Source organism: Neoarius graeffei, chromosome 11 (genome assembly GCF_027579695.1).
Source record: "Neoarius graeffei isolate fNeoGra1 chromosome 11, fNeoGra1.pri, whole genome shotgun sequence".
In the NCBI taxonomy this organism is placed as follows: Eukaryota; Metazoa; Chordata; class Actinopteri; order Siluriformes; family Ariidae; genus Neoarius; species Neoarius graeffei.
The window spans coordinates 79873811-79891729 of record NC_083579.1 but is presented as its reverse complement, the minus strand read 5'-3'; the positions used below and the strand labels follow the sequence as shown (position 1 = coordinate 79891729).

The window sequence follows — 17919 nt, the reverse complement described above, 5'->3', positions numbered from 1 at the left end:
TATTCAAACAGAGACATGTAGAAATGACTGTATCGCTGATGTAAGAGACAAATAGTCTGGTTTATAACAGATTTGTTGATTTGATTTTTTTTTTTTTTGAAAATTTAAGCAAAGTGTCCCTTTAAGAGCAACCTTCTTGAAAACTATAAGTACAGATCATTTCATATCTGCACTTCGGTTAGAGTTTAATGTCATTTGATGATATCCCTTTCTGAAAAATGTGACCTTTAAAGCCGATACTGTACCAAAACTTGATATGAGCTGTGCAGTTATCATGCTGTTTTATTTTTCATACACTGTGAGTCACTATGAAGATGAAATGTGCTTCTGCCTCCTGCTCCATCATTTATCAGAGCCAGTGTCCGTTACTTAGCAACAAGGGAGTCGAACCACATCACCAAATGTTACGTTTGAAAGCAGTCCAGCACACACACAGCTATTTCTGACCCATGCTGAGGAGGATGACGAAGAGATGACAGAGGATGATTAATACGGGACTGTGATGCTGACGGTGATGGTAATATGATGACTCTGTTGCTAAGGGCAAGGAAAAGATGGATGAGGAAAGAAAGAGGAAACTTGGAGCACAACCTCTTGAGAAAAGGCAAATAAATCCAGGCAGCCTCTGAGGAACGAGGTTTTACAATGTGGAAAGTAAAAACGGCTGGAGAGAACAGAGAGTGGATCGAGGAGGGAGAGTGAATGCTGCTGTCCAATCAAGAGCAGTTGCCTCATCAGTTGCATCCAATGGCATCAGAGCAGGCTGAGCCAGTGCAGGGAACCTGCTCTACTTCTGTTATTAATGAATGGAGCATCTCTCCACTAACATCGGACCACCCCTCAGCTCGCGCTCTCTTCTCTCCATCTCTCTGTGGAGGTGAAAACAATCTCAGAGGCTTCACTATCTTTGGAAACGAGCAAATAATCAACATCTCTGATGCAAAATGAAGAAGCAGGAGCAAGAAGATGAGAGTGCTGATGGCACTCCATCCTGTACAACAACTCCACCATCTTCCTCTTCCTCATCTGCCCTGGTTCCACAACCAACCCGGAGATCCATCTCAATGGGTGACTTCCGTCGCACCCAGCCTGGTTCTGAGATGCCGTCTGCCCCCGCCACAGCACCATCCTCCAAACTGGTGACCCCCAGCTCAAGCATGGAGTTTGAGGCAGCTCGACGGCGCCTGCTGGAGGTTGAGGAACGGCGGCGTGTCATCCAGGAAATGGAGCGCCGCCTGGAAGAGCTGCGTGAGGTGTTTGTTCGCTCAGAGCGTGAAGCAGCTGAGCATGGTGAGCTTGTGGAGCGAGTGGCAGCCACCGCGCAGCAGAGTGAGCTTTATGTTTCCGAAAACACTCAGCGGCTGAAGAAGGGGCTACGTTTCAAACGCCATCGGCCCACCATCATCTTCTCATCCATGCTGGGTCTCAGGACATGTCTACCATGGCCCGTCAAGCTCAAATAGCAGTGGACGAGAAGAACTCTCTCTCCGGTCTCATCTTAGGGAAACTGTTTCAGAAAGCCCTAAACATTTAGGTTTTATTTTTCATGTGGTATCTCTTCTGAGGACAGGGATAAGAACACTCATTAGTCCTGCTGCTTTAATATGAGATGCTGAAGCTTCGTTGCCATGTGAGACACCACACTACTGCTCAGAGATGTGTGTGTATGTATGTGTGGGAGATGCTTTGCTGTCTGTGTTGTGGGTGTGTGAAGATGGCAGATTGTGTGGGGTTTTTTTTTATATACATCTTTGTTATTGAACAGACAGAGACTCAGAGGTGCTGTGAAATGGAATTTAGAATTGAGGATATGTGACGTTACAATGGACAGAGAGCTCTCAAAACTCCAAACTCTGTCTTTTTCTAGGAGAAACACGTTGCCTACAGCCTCAAATGGTGCAGATTTGAGATCAGACCTGCGTCCTCAAGTCACATTCTACATCATTTGTGGCAGTCGTTATGGATGCTGCTCTTCTCTCTTGGGTACAGAGTTCGGACACAGGGGAAGGAGAGCTCGTCACCTCATGCGTGGCCTCCTGTACTGTCTCTGCTGCCTCAAAACTCTTCTACTTTCTGTCTGCTTCAGAATGTATGGTAATACCAACAGAACCTCCAACCTAACATTGACGAATAGTCATGTTGCTGCTTTATCTTAGGCTGGGTTTCTAGAAGGTTCTACTTTTAGTTAGTGACATGTACACTTTATATATCATGGTTTTGTTTTGTTTTTTCGTAAGGCATGTTTTACTGTAGGTTTAAACATTCAGGTATACGATGAAAACACAGGTGCAAAAGATATAACCGATGTAATGGTTTCTGGGTGCATTTTGGAGTGTGTTTAGATGTTGGCCGGTTCAACAGGGTCAATATGAACTCGCTCTTAAGCACCAACGCTGCATTTATAACTATATCTGTTGTCTTCTGAGCATCGTTCTTCATTATGATCAAAATCAAGCAAGCTGTTAGAGCCCAAGCAAGCAAAATCAAGCAAGCTGTTAGAGCCCAGTCCTTGGAGAGAACAATGCATGGTGGGTTTTTGGGGTTTTTGTTTTTTTCTGTCTGTGTTTAAATGCGCACATCTGCTTGTGTACTTGTGATTTGTGAGGGAGAAAAAAAAAAAGCTGTTTATGAAGCTCAGGAGAAAGTCACCAGAGATTTCTATTCTTGGCAAGTACAGGTTAGGACAGGAAGGAGAGAGAGAGAGAGAGAGAGAGAGAGAATATATACTGTTTTCACTGTCTAATAAGCAGAATAGCCTTTATGGGAGTTATATTTCTATGTGGTGGTTAGTTTTGGAGAATGAGATGAGCTCCAGTCCTCCATGTGAGCCTCCTTTGTGTAGAAACCCACTTGTGCCTGTGTAAATAGACCAATGCTTCCTGGATATGTTTCAAAACACTAAACGTGCACTTTGATCAGTAAGAATGCTGAATAAGAAGCATGCACACACAACTGCATTAGACATTCAATGTTTTTATTTTGCACTCGATGGAACAGAAATGTAAAACAATCAACTAGTTTCTCTCAGAAGGATGTTTTTATGTTCTCCCCGTCTCGACGTTTGCATGAACCGGGTTAGTAAACACAGTAACAACGAAACATCACGAAGTAGTATTCCGTTTTCGGGATTGTGAAAGTATTTAAATTAAAACAACTTTATTTCATTATAAGAACTGAGCTAGGATGCTTAGCGAACAGCGTTACGGAGCGCGCTGACAGGACTTTCCAGAACCTTCCGCGCTTGACCCCGCCTCCATTGTCTCTACGCTCTGACGCATGCGCAGTACCGAGCCCGCCTTGCTGCAGCGCTGCCGTGACGTCACTCGGGTTTGTTGGTAGTTGAAGTGTTGAGCTCAGCGCCATGTTGGATCTCAGATCACTTACACTCAAATATTAGTAGTTTTAGAGTTACACACCTTGTACATTCAAATACATTCAAAAATTATATCCACATATACTTTAAAAAAATTTTTTTTTGGTGTAAATTACCCCCAAAGTGATTACAAACACACTCTGGATGTGTTGGAAAGCAGGCCTCGCATTTAACAAGCACACACAAACTGTTTTAATACTGCTTAATCATTTTAATAATGATAGTTATTTGGCACGGTGGTGTAGTGGTTAGCGCTGTCGCCTCACAGCAAGAAGGTCCGGGTTCGAGCCCCGTGGCCGGCGAGGGCCTTTCTGTGTGGAGTTTGCATGTTCTCCCCGTGTCCGCGTGGGTTTCCTCCGGGTGCTCCGGTTTCCCCCACAGTCCAAAGACATGCAGGTTAGGTTAACTGGTGACTCTAAATTGAGCGTAGGTGTGAATGTGAGTGTGAATGGTTGTCTGTGTCTATGTGTCAGCCCTGTGATGACCTGGCGACTTGTCCAGGGTGTACCCCGCCTTTCGCCCGTAGTCAGCTGGGATAGGATCCAGCTCGCCTGCGACCCTGTAGAACAGGATAAAGCGGCTAGAGATAATGAGATGAGATGAGTTATTTGGCACTGGACGTGATTTTGGACTTTGAAAGCTGTGTATAGAATTTATAAGGGCTTTTCTTCCCATCGTTGTGCTCAGCGCTTTTCTCACGCTTGTTCATTTCTCAACAAAGGGCTACTTCACCTGGAAAAATATAAATACCAAAATTTTCCCAGTTACATCCAAGTACATGATTTCAATAAGTTAATAATCCACTCCATGCTATTCTATTATTGTAACAGAACACGTCTCCCTCTTTGTAGAGGTTTATGATATGTATTTTACACCTCCATCTCTATAATATACACTACTGTACATGGACAACAGTTTGTAGACACCTGACCATCACACCTGTATGAGGGTTTTCCCACACAAGTTGGAAGCAAATGGTTGTCTGCTGGAGCATATGTTACAGCTTCCTTTCACTGAAACTAAGAGGCACAAACCTGTTCCAGCATGATAATGTCCCTAGAGATCCAGGAAGACATGATTTGCCAAAGTTGGCATGAAAGAACTCAAGTGTCCTGAAACAGGGTCCTGATCTCGACCCCACTGAGCACCTTTGGGCGGCACAGTGGTGTAGTGGTTAGCACGGTCACCTCACGGCCTGGGTTCGAACCCAGTGGCCGGCGAGGGCCTTTCTGTGCGGAGTTTGCATGTTCCCCCCGTGTCTGCGTGGGTTTCCTCCGGGTGCTCCGGTTTCCCCCACAATCCAAAGACATGCAGGTTAGGTTAATATGGGACGGCCTTGGGCTGAGGTGCCCTTGAGCAACTCCCAACTGCTCCCCGGGCGCTGTTAGCATGGCTGCCCACTGCTCTGGGTATGTGTGTGTGCATGTGTGTGTTCACTGCTTCAGATGGGTTAAATGCAGAGAGGAAATTTCACAAGTGTGTGATGAATAAAGTTGTGCTTTCTTTTCTTTTTCTTTCTTTTCTTTGGGATGAATGCTGAACGCACTACAGGCCTCCTTATCTCGCATCAGTAGTACCTGTTCTCACAAATGCTCTTGTGGCTGAATGATCACAAATCCCCACAGCCACGCTCCAAAATCTACCAGCAAGTCTTCCCAGAAGAACAGAGTTTAGTATCGCAGCAAAGGGGGACCAAATCAAGCACATGTTGGTGTGATGGTCAGGTGTCCACATACATTTGACCATATAGTGTACAACTCTGTACCAAAAGAACATTTTCTTAACATTCACGTGAAATATGATATCATCAGCTTTCGAACAAACTTGAAGCACAGACGGCAAAAAGCCGGAGACTCATGCTGCTCTACATTTATGAACCACAGGCTACAGTAATAGCCTCTGATGGAGACTACAGTGGTGTGGGAAAGGTGTGATATTCTGGCTATTTTTGATAAATAGCTTTTTGATCTAACAGTCTCTCAGACTACCCATTTCTATGCATTATTACTCAACATAGAATTTCAAAAAGAGCCCAAAGTAGTGCAATTTCACATTGTTATACATGTACACACACAAGACAGCAAACTGTACAAATCCAGGGTACAAACCCTTGCCACTGGGCTTCTACCCTCAGGGGCACATATTGTGTACTATTAATACTTGGAAAAATGAATGTAGTGTACCTTTTATGATGAATGAATAGTACATATTTGGACTTTTGAGGGGACGTTTATATAAATTTGTATATTAGCAAAAACAGACGTGTCATCATTCTCTCCACATTCACTGGATATAAGCAATTGCATGCTCTGATTGGCTACTCTGCTACTAGGATATCAGCTCATATACCGTAAGTAGAGAAAAACAAAATGGCGGCGCGTGTTGCTGAACCAACCGAGGATGAAATAAAAACTCTACTCCAAAACAAAACCACAAAAAAGGCAACAAAATATGGAATAAAAGTATTTGATGGTAAGAACATATCTTTTATTTTTCAAGAATTATTATTATAGCACTTTTCACAAATTGCTCCTGTCATTTCACCAGTTTGTTTACATTCTTCACCTTTAAGCATTAAAATTTGTTGAATTTTTTTTTAGACTGGTTCAAAAGCTCAAAGAAGTTTGAAAATTACAAAACTGAAATGTCCAAGGAAGAATTAAGTAAATGTCTAAAGCTATTCTATCCCTCGGCACGACAGCAAGACGGCACTTTGTACAAAAAAACAACACTAAAGTTAATTCGTGCAGCCATCGATAGGTTTTTAAGAAGTCCGCCTAAGCGGAAATGATTTTGTCGGATGTTTTGTATTAAGTTTTTATTGATCGAATTTGCAAAAAATGAAAATAAAAATGCTCTGTTTCTCTAAATCCAGTGAATGTGGATAGAATAAAACAGCTATTCCACTCAATCTTGTCATACACAGCTTATAGGCAACTCGGTGCTACGCGCCTCATCGGCTATCAGCTCATGTACGACTCAATTTCATGGAATAACTGTGAAATATTTATAAGATGGATGTTAAAATCACTAAACCTGATCCATTTTGCCCATTACAGACTGCATAATTTCATCAAGGACATTTGTTTTACTTTTTAAATATCAAAAAAACAAACCCAAAGATATTCACAGAACAAAACTCCCTTAATTCTTTATGTATTAATTCTTATATTGAGGACAGGGAGTCAAATATTTCCCCGCCTCTGTATCTGTGTCTACCTGTGTATAATAAGCCAGTTATTTGTTCAATGCCTTACTCAGTCTGTACAGTTTGTATATAAACGTTTAAATGTGTCGACAAAGCCTCGGCTTTGCTTCTCGTCTTTTTTGCACTGCACATCCTTGAGTTCTGCTTTGAAGGAGAACAGTTTTTCCCCCAAAGACCTCAGTGAATGGGCCCACTCTGCAGCATGAATGTACCGTACATCCTAATGTCCTAAACCTCTGTGTTATTCTGTCAATTTTCTGAATAGTTTTGTTGTTTTAGTGATGTAGGAAGCCTGATGCCACAATCCCTCCATCCCTGATCATCAGTAATCCCTACTCTTCCTAAATATGCTTCATTAATTACTCAAATAACATCTTTACAATTTGCTCAGATTTATAATCCACTTTATTATTTTATTTATGTTCTTGCTTCCAGGCTTTCTGCATGAATGTACCTTTGTTTAGGGTTATGCATTGTTAAACTGCTCGGATGCACTTAAAAAAATTTGATTATATTTAACTCATATGATACGCTTTAATGGGTAATTATATTCCATAGTCAGGCCTTTTCTTTGTTCTTAAGATGTTGCATTATGATTATAATAATGTAGGACTTTGCTGCTTATGTACAATTCTGAGAAATAATAAAACAGATATTTCATTGTCACATATAAACCATGCTGTGTGCAGAATTACGTCTCTGCTGTGCTTGTTCAGTTCACATGTACACTGCTTTAATGTGGCAAATACAAGAATCGGACTTATTAATGCTGATTGAGAATCATGACCGGTGTTTGGAAGGACTGACCTTTGCGATGACACAGCATTGAATTTAACCACAGAGAAGATCAGCAGAAGTTCAGGTGATGAAGAAGTGCTCTAGATGTTTTCTGCTACTATGTTTGTTCTTTGTATCCTGGACAGTCTGATAAAAATGAATGAAAATATGCACAAAAATGCAAACCTATGATTTTGTGAAGTTCAACAAGGATTCAGATGAATTAAACACAAGCTCGGTACTTTAATTCAGTTTTAACACCTAATTCAGTTCATAAGGGCAACGAGTAAGTAACAAAACATGATGATGGGCTGTGCTGTTTTTCTCAGAAGATCAGACAATAACGGATGATGGTGGTGGTGTGATGTGGCGTGGTCAGAAGCTACGGAGCTGTTACTACCACAAAGTTGGTTATTTACTTAGAACAGCACATCCTGCTATGTTTGTTTTTATTCCTCTTCCATCACAATATGGTGGGTGGCACTGTCAGGTCACAGCAAGAAGGTTCTGGGTTGGAGCCCAGTGGCTGACAGGGGCCTTTCTATATGGGGTTTGCATGTCCTCCCCGTGTCTGTGTGGGTTTCCTCCAGGTGCTCCGGTTTCCACCACAGTCCAAAGACATGCAGTTAGGCTAACTGGCTACTCTAAATTGCCCATAGGTGTGAACGTGGTGTGAATGGTTGTTTCCCAAGTCCCAGAAATGAAGGGTTACTGCAGGAAGGGCATCCGGTGTAAAACTATGCTCCAATTAGTATGACATGGATCAATAGGGTCCACATGAACCCCGACCTGGCAACAGTCCTGGAAGAAGAAGAAAGAACATTATGTTGTGCATTTAATGTTGTGGAACATCCTGTTATCACTGACATTATAACAGCTATAAACAGTCGTTCCCCTACCAGTGTCTCTTTGGACAGTAAAAAAGCTTGTGAGAAATCAGAAAGCACTAAGAGGAAAACTTACTGATAGAGCACATCACCATATCAACGTCTTCCTTTGCATGTTTTTGTAATCTCTTTATTATCAGCCTTTCACCTTGACTGCTATGATGTCTGTACTGAGAATACAGATTTAGCTGCTTCTTCTTCTCCTGGGTAGTGTTGCTGCCCAGTTTTGGAAGCTGCCCATGGTGTCATCAAGCATTCGAGTTCTCCCTGTGCTGTAAAGCATTATGCGGTTCTAGCGAGAGGTCCCAGGGACGCACCACTAGAGCTACATAGCGCTATAACTTGTGAATCAGGTGCATATGCAGAATGGAAGACTGAATGTACGCCTATTTATAGCTGTTATAATGTAAGTGATAACAGGAATTAACTTGTCTTGCAGATGTTCAACAACATTAAACAGTTAAAATGCACACCATAATCATTCTTTAATAAACAAACAAATAAATGTTGGCAAATCACTGTGACAGAAGAGTAATAAAAGCATTCTCCCTATTACAAGTCAGTGTACCATTAAAGCTAGACAACTTTTCAATTTCATAAAATTGGTGAAATTTAGTTACCTCTGAAATGTAATATCTCACAAACTATCAGGCCATTCTGTGGCTGGGAAGTTATTTAATTTGAGGGGATTAAAGCAAATAATGTGCATGAAATCGCTCGCTTCGCGCAGTCAAGCAGACAGAGGAAGTCCGTGTGCGCATGCGCAGGTTTACCTTCTTCTTCTTTTGGGTTTTACAGCAGCTGGCATCCACAGTGTTGCATTACTGCCATCTACAGGTTTCCCTTTGAGCGTGCACTGACAGTTCCATCATTCTGTCGCTAAACAAACAGCTGATCACACCGAGGTGCTCGCTGAGCGCCCATATTTATTAGTTTGGTCCTGCATTTCCTTCGTATATAACAATGTCTTTTCTTCTCGCTTTCTTTCCGTTACTGTAGTCGCTCTTTCACGTTTCATTCGCACACTCGCGTCCTCCATTTTTCTCTCCTGTTTCAAATTTGTATCCCACAATGCCTTGCGTGAACGAGGAAAGCCCACCACGTGGTGCATGACGTAGTATCTTGAACTGGGTCATGGTGAAGCAGGAAAAAATAGCGGAGAATTTAGGGCCATGTGGAGATAAATTCATTAATTGTTCTATTACAAAAAAACCCTAATAAAATTGATAGTCTGTGATGGTAATTCAGTAGCTTTTGGTCCACTGAACAAAAATAATTGGGTGTCGGGGAAAATTATTTTTATGACCTACACTTGAAAAATCTGAAAGGCAGTCTACCATTAAAATTATTTTGAAACTGATATTTTAAGCACACTACCTAATGTTGCTTTAAAAAATAAATCCCTGGTTTTCGATGTGGTCTCAGACTTTTGGACCCTACTGTATATTTGTCACTGTCTTCTGATAAAGGTTTATAGTTAAATTTTGTTCCTAAGGGAAATACAAAATAAATACACGTATGAATTTATTTCTGAATCAAAATGCATTTTTAATAATGTGTTTTTACTTCAAATTGAATTAAACAAGCGGTTTTCTCAGGACACGCAAATATAGAACGTTTTGTTTGCAGTGAGGAACTCGGCCTGTTTGGAAACGTGGTGAAGCTCCTTGTGAAGCTGGTTGAGGAGTGCAGAAAGTGTGTAAAGCTTTATCAGGAATACTGTTAAAAATTTAAAACATAAAATAGTTGGTCACTACATGATTCCACGTGTGTTATTTGTTAATGTCTTCATAGTTAGACCTGGTGCTTGTAGAAGACTTCACAGAGACTTCATGGTGCTCATAGAAGAACATGTTTCTATGGGCAGGTCTGTCCTCCAGGTTTCATGAGTTGTGACACATTTTTCAGTTACTCATCATTTCAGAAAGTATGAAAGTTAGGTTTGTTGTCAAAGTTCATTTTAATTACACTGTTATTTGTGCTTTCAACATGATCAAGGTGAACGTAATATATTCACTGTTCAAGTGAGTAAAGTCACCAATACAGTGTTACTCAGGTGAGGAAATATGAACGACGAGAGTCAACGATGTAGTTAACCAACACGTACAAACAATTTACAGTCGACCTCAAACCAAACTTCAATGGGCTCTGAATCTTTGTGTTCCAGTTCATGAAGCTCCCAGAAAACATTGACTTCTGTTCTAATACAAGAAGAAAGAAATGGCTGTTCATGTGGAATCGCCTCGTTAATAGAGTGAACGTGACTTATGAAGTCATAAGTATATGAATTCAGCCACAACTAGTTGAGTCTAAGATTATTCTCAGATAATTCTAGAAGATTTGATCAGGGTTTAGAACTGTTTTGAGAAATGGGACATCAGGGGGAAAAATGTGGGTTGAAAAACTCTAAAGTACTGAGCTTTACATTTACTGCTCAATACAGCAAACGATTTAAGGTTACTTCACGTTCACATTATTTGAATCTTGAGACTGAGTATGTTCTTGAAATGCGGCCAAACACAGAGAGAACCTTATTGTTCTCGAAGCTCAAATACAATTTGGTTTTATGAGACTCTATACAGCTGTTTCTTATTAAACCTTCTGAGTAAATTTAACGTCATTAAATAACTAATAAATGACAAACTCAGCAAAGGAAGATATTTTAAACAGATTAAGACTAGGGATCGACCGATATGTTTTTTTCAGGGCCGATACCGATAACTATGGAATTGGGATGCCGATAACCGATATGTGCAACCGATAAATGTAAACATTATAATTCACATGAAATTAAACATAGCACACACTGACACAGACCTTCATATCCATGAAATGTATGTTTAATTGTAAAATTGAACATGAAATTTTGTGCAGGGAGATGCCAGCAGCATTTGTACAATAAAGTCAAACATTAGTTAGAATAAAATGAGAAATAAAATAATAAAATAAATATTCACCAATGAAAAAATAAATCTCCCATTACAGCTCACCATTTTCAGTGGAAAATAAATGAAAATACACTCTGAATTCTTTTACACTAAGAACTAAGTAAGACTTACCAACTTCAAGTAGTTTTTAAATAACAAATCAAGTGTAGGGAGCTGCCTGCAGCATTTTTTAAAAAGTAAAATCAAACATAAAGTCGGCTATCACTCCCTATTATGTAACAACTTAACAAGTAACCATCTACATTCTAATGCTTTTAATGCCCAAGCCTAATATTCCCAATTTAAGAGGATTATATTGTAGTGAAGGAAGCATTACATGTAGTTTCAGCGAGACTAGTTGGTTGTAGGCTAATTCAAGTGCTTCTTTCCATAAGCTAAGTTTGCCTGGCTACACAGATGCAAATGGACAATTTTAACGAGTAGTAGATGAAGAATGTAAACATATGATGTTGTGCTTTTGCAACTTGTGTGTTTGTGACTTATTGCGGCAAAAGCAGCGTGTCCTTACCTTGAAGTGGGATCTGCTTCTGCCCGAGTGCCCGTACGGGCGCCTTGAAACAGTTCACAGCGTTTAGCTACGCGTGTTGATTGGCTGTATCCCTTGTGCCGCTTCTGCCCGAGTGCCCGTACGGCCGCCTTGAAACAGTTCACAGCGTTTAGCTACGCGTGTTGATTGGCTGTATCCCTTGTGCCGCTTCTGCCCGAGTGCCCGTACAGCCGCCTTGAAACAGTTCACAGCGTTTAGCTACACGTGTCGATTGGCTATATCTCTTGTGCCAAACAAATCAGATGTTGTGGTGGGCGGGACCGTGTTCTTGAACTCAGAGAGGCGAGTGCAGGAAAGGACATGCAGTGACAGTCGTGTTAGGAACGAAATGGCTGAAAAAAGGCATGTTATCGGCATATCGGTGGAAATTATGGCCGATACCGATAACCCTAAAAATGCAGAATATCGGCCCGATATATCAGCCAGGCCGATTATCGGTCGACCCCTAATTAAGACCACACTAATGTGGGCGCTTAAACAGCAGCAGTTACATCGACTGGACGTCCTCCATCATAACTGTCTGCACAGAATCCTAAAAGGTACATTTCCATGATCACATGCTGAACCTTGAGGTGAGAAGGAGAACTGATTGCTGTAGCCTAGGAATCAGCATAAGCTACTGCATCCTTCTTTACTTTGGGCATGTGGCATGAACATCTGATGGCAGGCTCCCTAAATTCCTACTAGATTGGGTTCCCGCCCATGACTATAGAGGTGTTGGACATCGACAACTAAACATCCTGAAGATGCTGGGTAACGATCTTGATCTGTATCTAGGGGAGGCTTATGATATTGCGATGGGGAAGCTTTGTGCATTGGCTCAAGCTAAATAACACAGAATCTTACATTCCACCAAACAATGATTAAGAGATTGTGAGCAGGCAGATCCATCACAAGACAGATGAAGACCTTACAAGCTACAAGGTAAGGTAAGGTTATAACCATATGTTTTTTTTTTTTTGTGAAGTTACGCTATATGGCCAAAAGTTTGTGAACACCCCACCAAAACACCCATATGTGCTTTCCAGATTTAGTTCCCTTTACAGTTATAATAAGCTCCACTCTTCTGGGAAGGCTTTCTACTAGAGTTTGTAGTGTGGCTGTGTAGATTTGTGTTCATTCGACCACAAAAGCATTCATGAAGTCAGGCACTGGTGTTGGTGAGGAGGTCTAGGGTGCAGTCAGTGTTCTAGTTCATCCTGAAGGTGTTCAGTGGGGTTGAGGTCAGAGCTCTGTACAGGACACGAGAGTTCTTCCATTCCAACTTTGGTAAACAATGTCTTCATGGAGCTTGCTTTGTGCACAGGGGCACTGTCATGCTGGAACAGGTTTGGGCCTCGTAGTTCCAGTGAAGGAAAATTGCAATACTACAGTATACAAAAAACATCTTAGACAATTGTGTGCTTCCAACTTTGTGGTAACAGTTTGGAGAAGAACCATATATGGGTGTTATGGTCAGGCGTCCACATAATTTTGGCCAAATAGTGTATATTCAATTCTCAATGCATTCTCTAAGATCAAGAATACAAGCTGGTGTACTTTTTAAAATCTGATGTTCTTTAACAAGATATTTTACCTTAAAAATCATTGTACAAGGTTTAGAAATATTAAAATATATTAGAATAGAGCCGATCCGTTTCTGTGCAACCACAAAAATACCTCTGACAAAGTCTGCTAGCTGACCTACACTGGAAAGTTCAGTTTATTAAGTCCCTAGATAATACGAGCAGTATTTAATGCTAATGTGAGCCAACAAACATTATCCACAATTTTAGCTTTCTGCTGCACTGAAGGTTTTCTAATACAGTGCCCACCACAATTATTGGCACCCCTTGTAAAGATTAGGAAAAAGGGTTAGGAAAAAATCCACCTTTTGGTGAAGTTGCTTCATCTCACACTGAAAAAATGAGAAAAATCCAACCTTTAATTGAAAAATTTATTCAGAGAAAAAAATAAATCCCTCATCAAGAAATTTATTTCCAACATTAACACGTATCACTATTTTTGGCACCCCTGGAAATTATAGCGAACCCAATGTAACTGAAGCATGTTTCCCATTGCTTACTGGAGCTTACTGGAACAAGCTGGAAAGAAAATAATTATTTTATGGGAATGGTGTGAGCTTAAGGAAAGGTAGATGGTGAGCTGAATTTCCAGGAAATGTGTGTATGTCAGGAAAGATAGAAAACTTAATTACTGTAGTTCTACTTATTCAATTTCACCTTATTTGAGAAATTGATTAAAATGGAGATATATTATAAATGGACGAGTGAACTGAACACCACCGAGTGAACCACTCAATATTGGTGCATCAAAAAGTGGACACTCAATAAACCTGATTTAGAAGAAAAGTGGGTTAGTGTTCCCTTCTTTCGAGAAAAAATCGAAATCACCTCTTTGACCTCAGTGGTGTCCTGAAAGATCGTTCTAAAAAACACTGACCATAAATGAACTCATAAAAATTGGATTATTCAGCTTTTCACTGCTGCAATGCAGATATCCAGCACATCTCCAATGTGTGTGTGTGTGTGTGTGTAGCCTCCATGCAGTGATGTAACACCTGGAATTATATAAGATCCTCACTTAACCCAGAAACTGAATGCTGGCATCCCTGTGGTCTCGATTACACACAGGATCCGTGAACACAATCTGTCTGAAAGCAGCTACTAATCCACACGCTGGTGAAGGTTTTTTTTAATGTGTGAGAGTTGGTGGTGCTGCGGTGTGTGTGCACGAGAATGATCTGTAGGAACCCTTTTGTATACTGTATTATCCAGTTTTAGTTTTAGCTAAAGGCTACGGTTCTCAAAGTGGCAATTTCATTAGACATTTTTATAAACTATGATTGTTATTCCACTCACAATCATGTTTTTCTTAAAGGAAAAGGTCATTCAGTCATTTCCTAATATAAAGCTTGAAATATAATTTTATCATGTCAGCCCTGTGATGACCTGGCGACTTGTCCAGGGTGTACCCCGCCTTTCGCCCGTAGTCAGCTGGGATAGGCTCCAGCTTGCCTGCGACCCTGTAGAACAGGATAAAGCAGCTAGAGATGATGAGATGAGATGAAATAAAAAGTCAACTTATCTAACCACAATTTTGATTAAATTAGGAGAAATCTGCTAAAGATACAACAAATAATTTTATCCCATTGGCTTATCTGGGTGGAGAATTCAGGAATAAAAAGCTCTAATGTTTTTTAAATAAAAACGTCTTCCAGCTTGTGTGTGAGATCGATGCCATGTGGACGTTGCACCTCCATATGCTCCAATAGAGGCTTTGCACAGTCATGTGATTCCATAGTAACGGTAACTACGCCACCATAACAGGAGGCAGCTTTTAGTGCTTCATTCAGCCAAGTTAGTGGTTACTGATCGGTATGGGAAGGTTCTGTTGCATTTTTCGATGTGCAAATCATTCTGAATGAAACAAAAACATCAGATTTTTTAATTTACCAAAAAGTAATTCATCATCAGGGGGAAACTAGAGAGATTTGTAGACGTAGAAGGGAAAAAAAACATTCAGCAGGACTTGGTGTCGAATGGAGAGGTCAAAAACCCTACGGTATGCTCACTTCACTTCCACAAAGGTAAGAATCAAAATAATAATAATTTCACAACTGCAGCAAGGAGCTCATTCTTATACAGTGAAGTGAACATGAGCAACACAGCGGCTCTGTACAGCCTCACCTTCACCGAGACTTAAAAAATGCATTTATATTCGGGGATCCTTCGGAGTGCGTTGTGCATGCGCTTGGGACTCCGTCATTATGGGAAACACCTGATGCTGATTCGAGTGCAATTAGCACATGCATATAAGGATGCTGTTTTCGCAGAGACTTTGTGACGTATTCTGTCAGGTATGCAGCGGTAGACAGATCAAAGGGCAGAAAGAGTGTTTATTAGCAGGCGTGATATTTACAAAAATGAAACCAAAAGCAGAGTCATAAACATGGCTACAAACAAACGTGACCGTGATAATGATGATACTTCACAAAGCCTCTGTGTCCTTACATGTGCGTGCTGATTGCACTCAAATCAGCATCAGGTGTTTCCCATAATGACTGGGTCTCAAGTGCGCGCACAATGCACTCCGAAGGATCCCCGAATGTAAATGCACTTTTTACGTCTCGGTGAAGGTGAGGCTGTACAGAGCCGCTGTGTTACTCATGATCACTTCACTGTATAAGAATGAGCTCCTTGCTGTAGTTCTGAAATTATTTGAATTTTTTTTTAATTCTTACCTTTGTGGGAATGAAGTGAGCATACTGTAGGGTTTTTGACCTCTCTGTTTGACACAGAGTCCCACTGAATGTTTTTTCCCCCCATTTTTCCCTTCTACATTTAGAAATCTTTCTATTTTTTCCCCCCGATGATGAATTACTTCTGGCAAATTTAAAAAATCTGATGTCTTTGTTTCGTTTAAAACAATCGGCACATCCACAAATGCAATAAAACCTTCCCATACTGATCAGTAACAACTAACTCGGCTGAATGAAGCACTACAAGCCGCCTCCTGTTATAGTGGCATAGTTACCATTACTATGGGGTCATGTGATGGTGCAAAGCCTCTACTGAGGGTGTCCTCCTGTGTTGCACCCATGGCCTTCATGTCCTCCTTCAGACAATCTTTCCATCTCCTCTTTGGTCTGACCCTCTTCTGCTTTCCCGGCACTGCCATCGTTTCTCTACATCTCTCATGTTGTTCTCTCTCTTCTTCACATGCCCATACCATCTCAATCTTGCCTGTCTAAATCTCCTGCTTGGCTCCTCTGTCCCCAGCCTTCTGCATACGTCCTCATTTCTTACCATGTCCTTTCTCGTCAGCCCCAACATCCATCTACTCAGTTTCATGTCTACCACATCCAGCTTGGACTCTTGTTTCTTAGTCAGGGGTACCGTTTCCATTCCATACAACACTGCTGGCTGCATAACTACCCTCTGGATTTTCCCCTTTACTCTTTTTGGTACTTTCTTGTCACACAGAATCCCACTCGTCTTTCTCCAGGTGTTCCAGCCTGCTTGTTTCTGTCCATTCACCTCACTTTCTACCCCTCCTTCATACTCAATTGTTCTTCCAAAGTACTTAAACTCTGTGACCGCTGGTACACTGCTTGTGCCAACCTTCACTTCCACCTCTGCTTTTCCGTGACGGCACACGTATTCTGTTTTCTTTCCAGAGACCCTCATACCTCAATCTTCCAAGGCTTTGCACCAAATCACTTAGATCATTCTGCATTTGTGCTTCGTCTTGTGCACAGAGGACTACGTCATCAGCATACATCACTTGCCATGGTGTGCTCTTCCTCTGTCAGATGATGATGGTAAATAGGAACGGACTCAAAACTGATCCTTGATGCACTCCAACCTTTACACCGAATGGCTCAGTGGTCCCAGCAGCGTACCTAACTATTGTTTCACTGCCCCTATACGTACGTCTTTCACCAAACTAATGTACTTCTCTCCAATCTTCTTCCTTCTCATGCAGGAAAGCAATTCATCTCTGACACTCTATCATAAGCCTTCTCCAAGTGCACTTTCTTCTACGCTTCCCTGTACTTTTCGAGTAGCTGTCGCAATGCAAATATAGCATCCACAGTCCCTCTTCCTTTCATAAAGCCAAACTGTTCCACACTAATGTTCACCACATCCCTTAGTCTGCTATCCAGCACCCGTTCCCACAGCTTCAGTGTGTGGCTCATTAGCTTTATCCCTCAATAATTTCCACAGTCCATAATGTCCCCTCTGTTCTTGAACATGGGGACAAGTTTGCTCTTTCTCCATTCCTGTGGCGACTCTTCACTCCACAGGATTTTATTGAAAAGGCGGGTGAGGAAAGCAATACCTCAGTCCCTGAAACACTTCCATGCCTCTATGGGGATGTTGTCCAGACCTACTGCTTTACCATTTTTCATCTTGTTTAGAGAAGATCTTCCTCGGTGATGTCCTTTACTGCTCTCACATATACGGTGTGTTTGGCGCCGGTCCCAAGCCCAGAAATGAGAGGGTTACGGCAGGAAGGGCATCCTGCATAAAACTGTGATCGAGTGCCTTTTTAAATAAACATTTTCAATAAAACATTTTATGAACCCTTGGTCTAATGGAACGGTTCCTGCTCATTTTTAATTCTGAATAAGTTTCAACCTGCCTTTGGTTTTCTTGAAGGATGTGGACTTCTGA

The 17919-nt window shown here is 41.3% G+C and overlaps 1 protein-coding gene across 1 annotated transcript; it reads left to right on the top strand.

Annotated features, from left to right (window-relative positions):
- The first annotated feature begins 944 nt into the window (after window positions 1-944).
- On the top strand, window positions 945-1463 carry LOC132893724 (TMF-regulated nuclear protein 1-like). Its single transcript, XM_060932838.1, has one exon. The coding sequence runs from the start codon at window positions 945-947 to the stop codon at window positions 1461-1463; it is 519 nt and encodes a 172-aa protein (XP_060788821.1).
- The last annotated feature ends 16456 nt before the right edge of the window (window positions 1464-17919 follow it).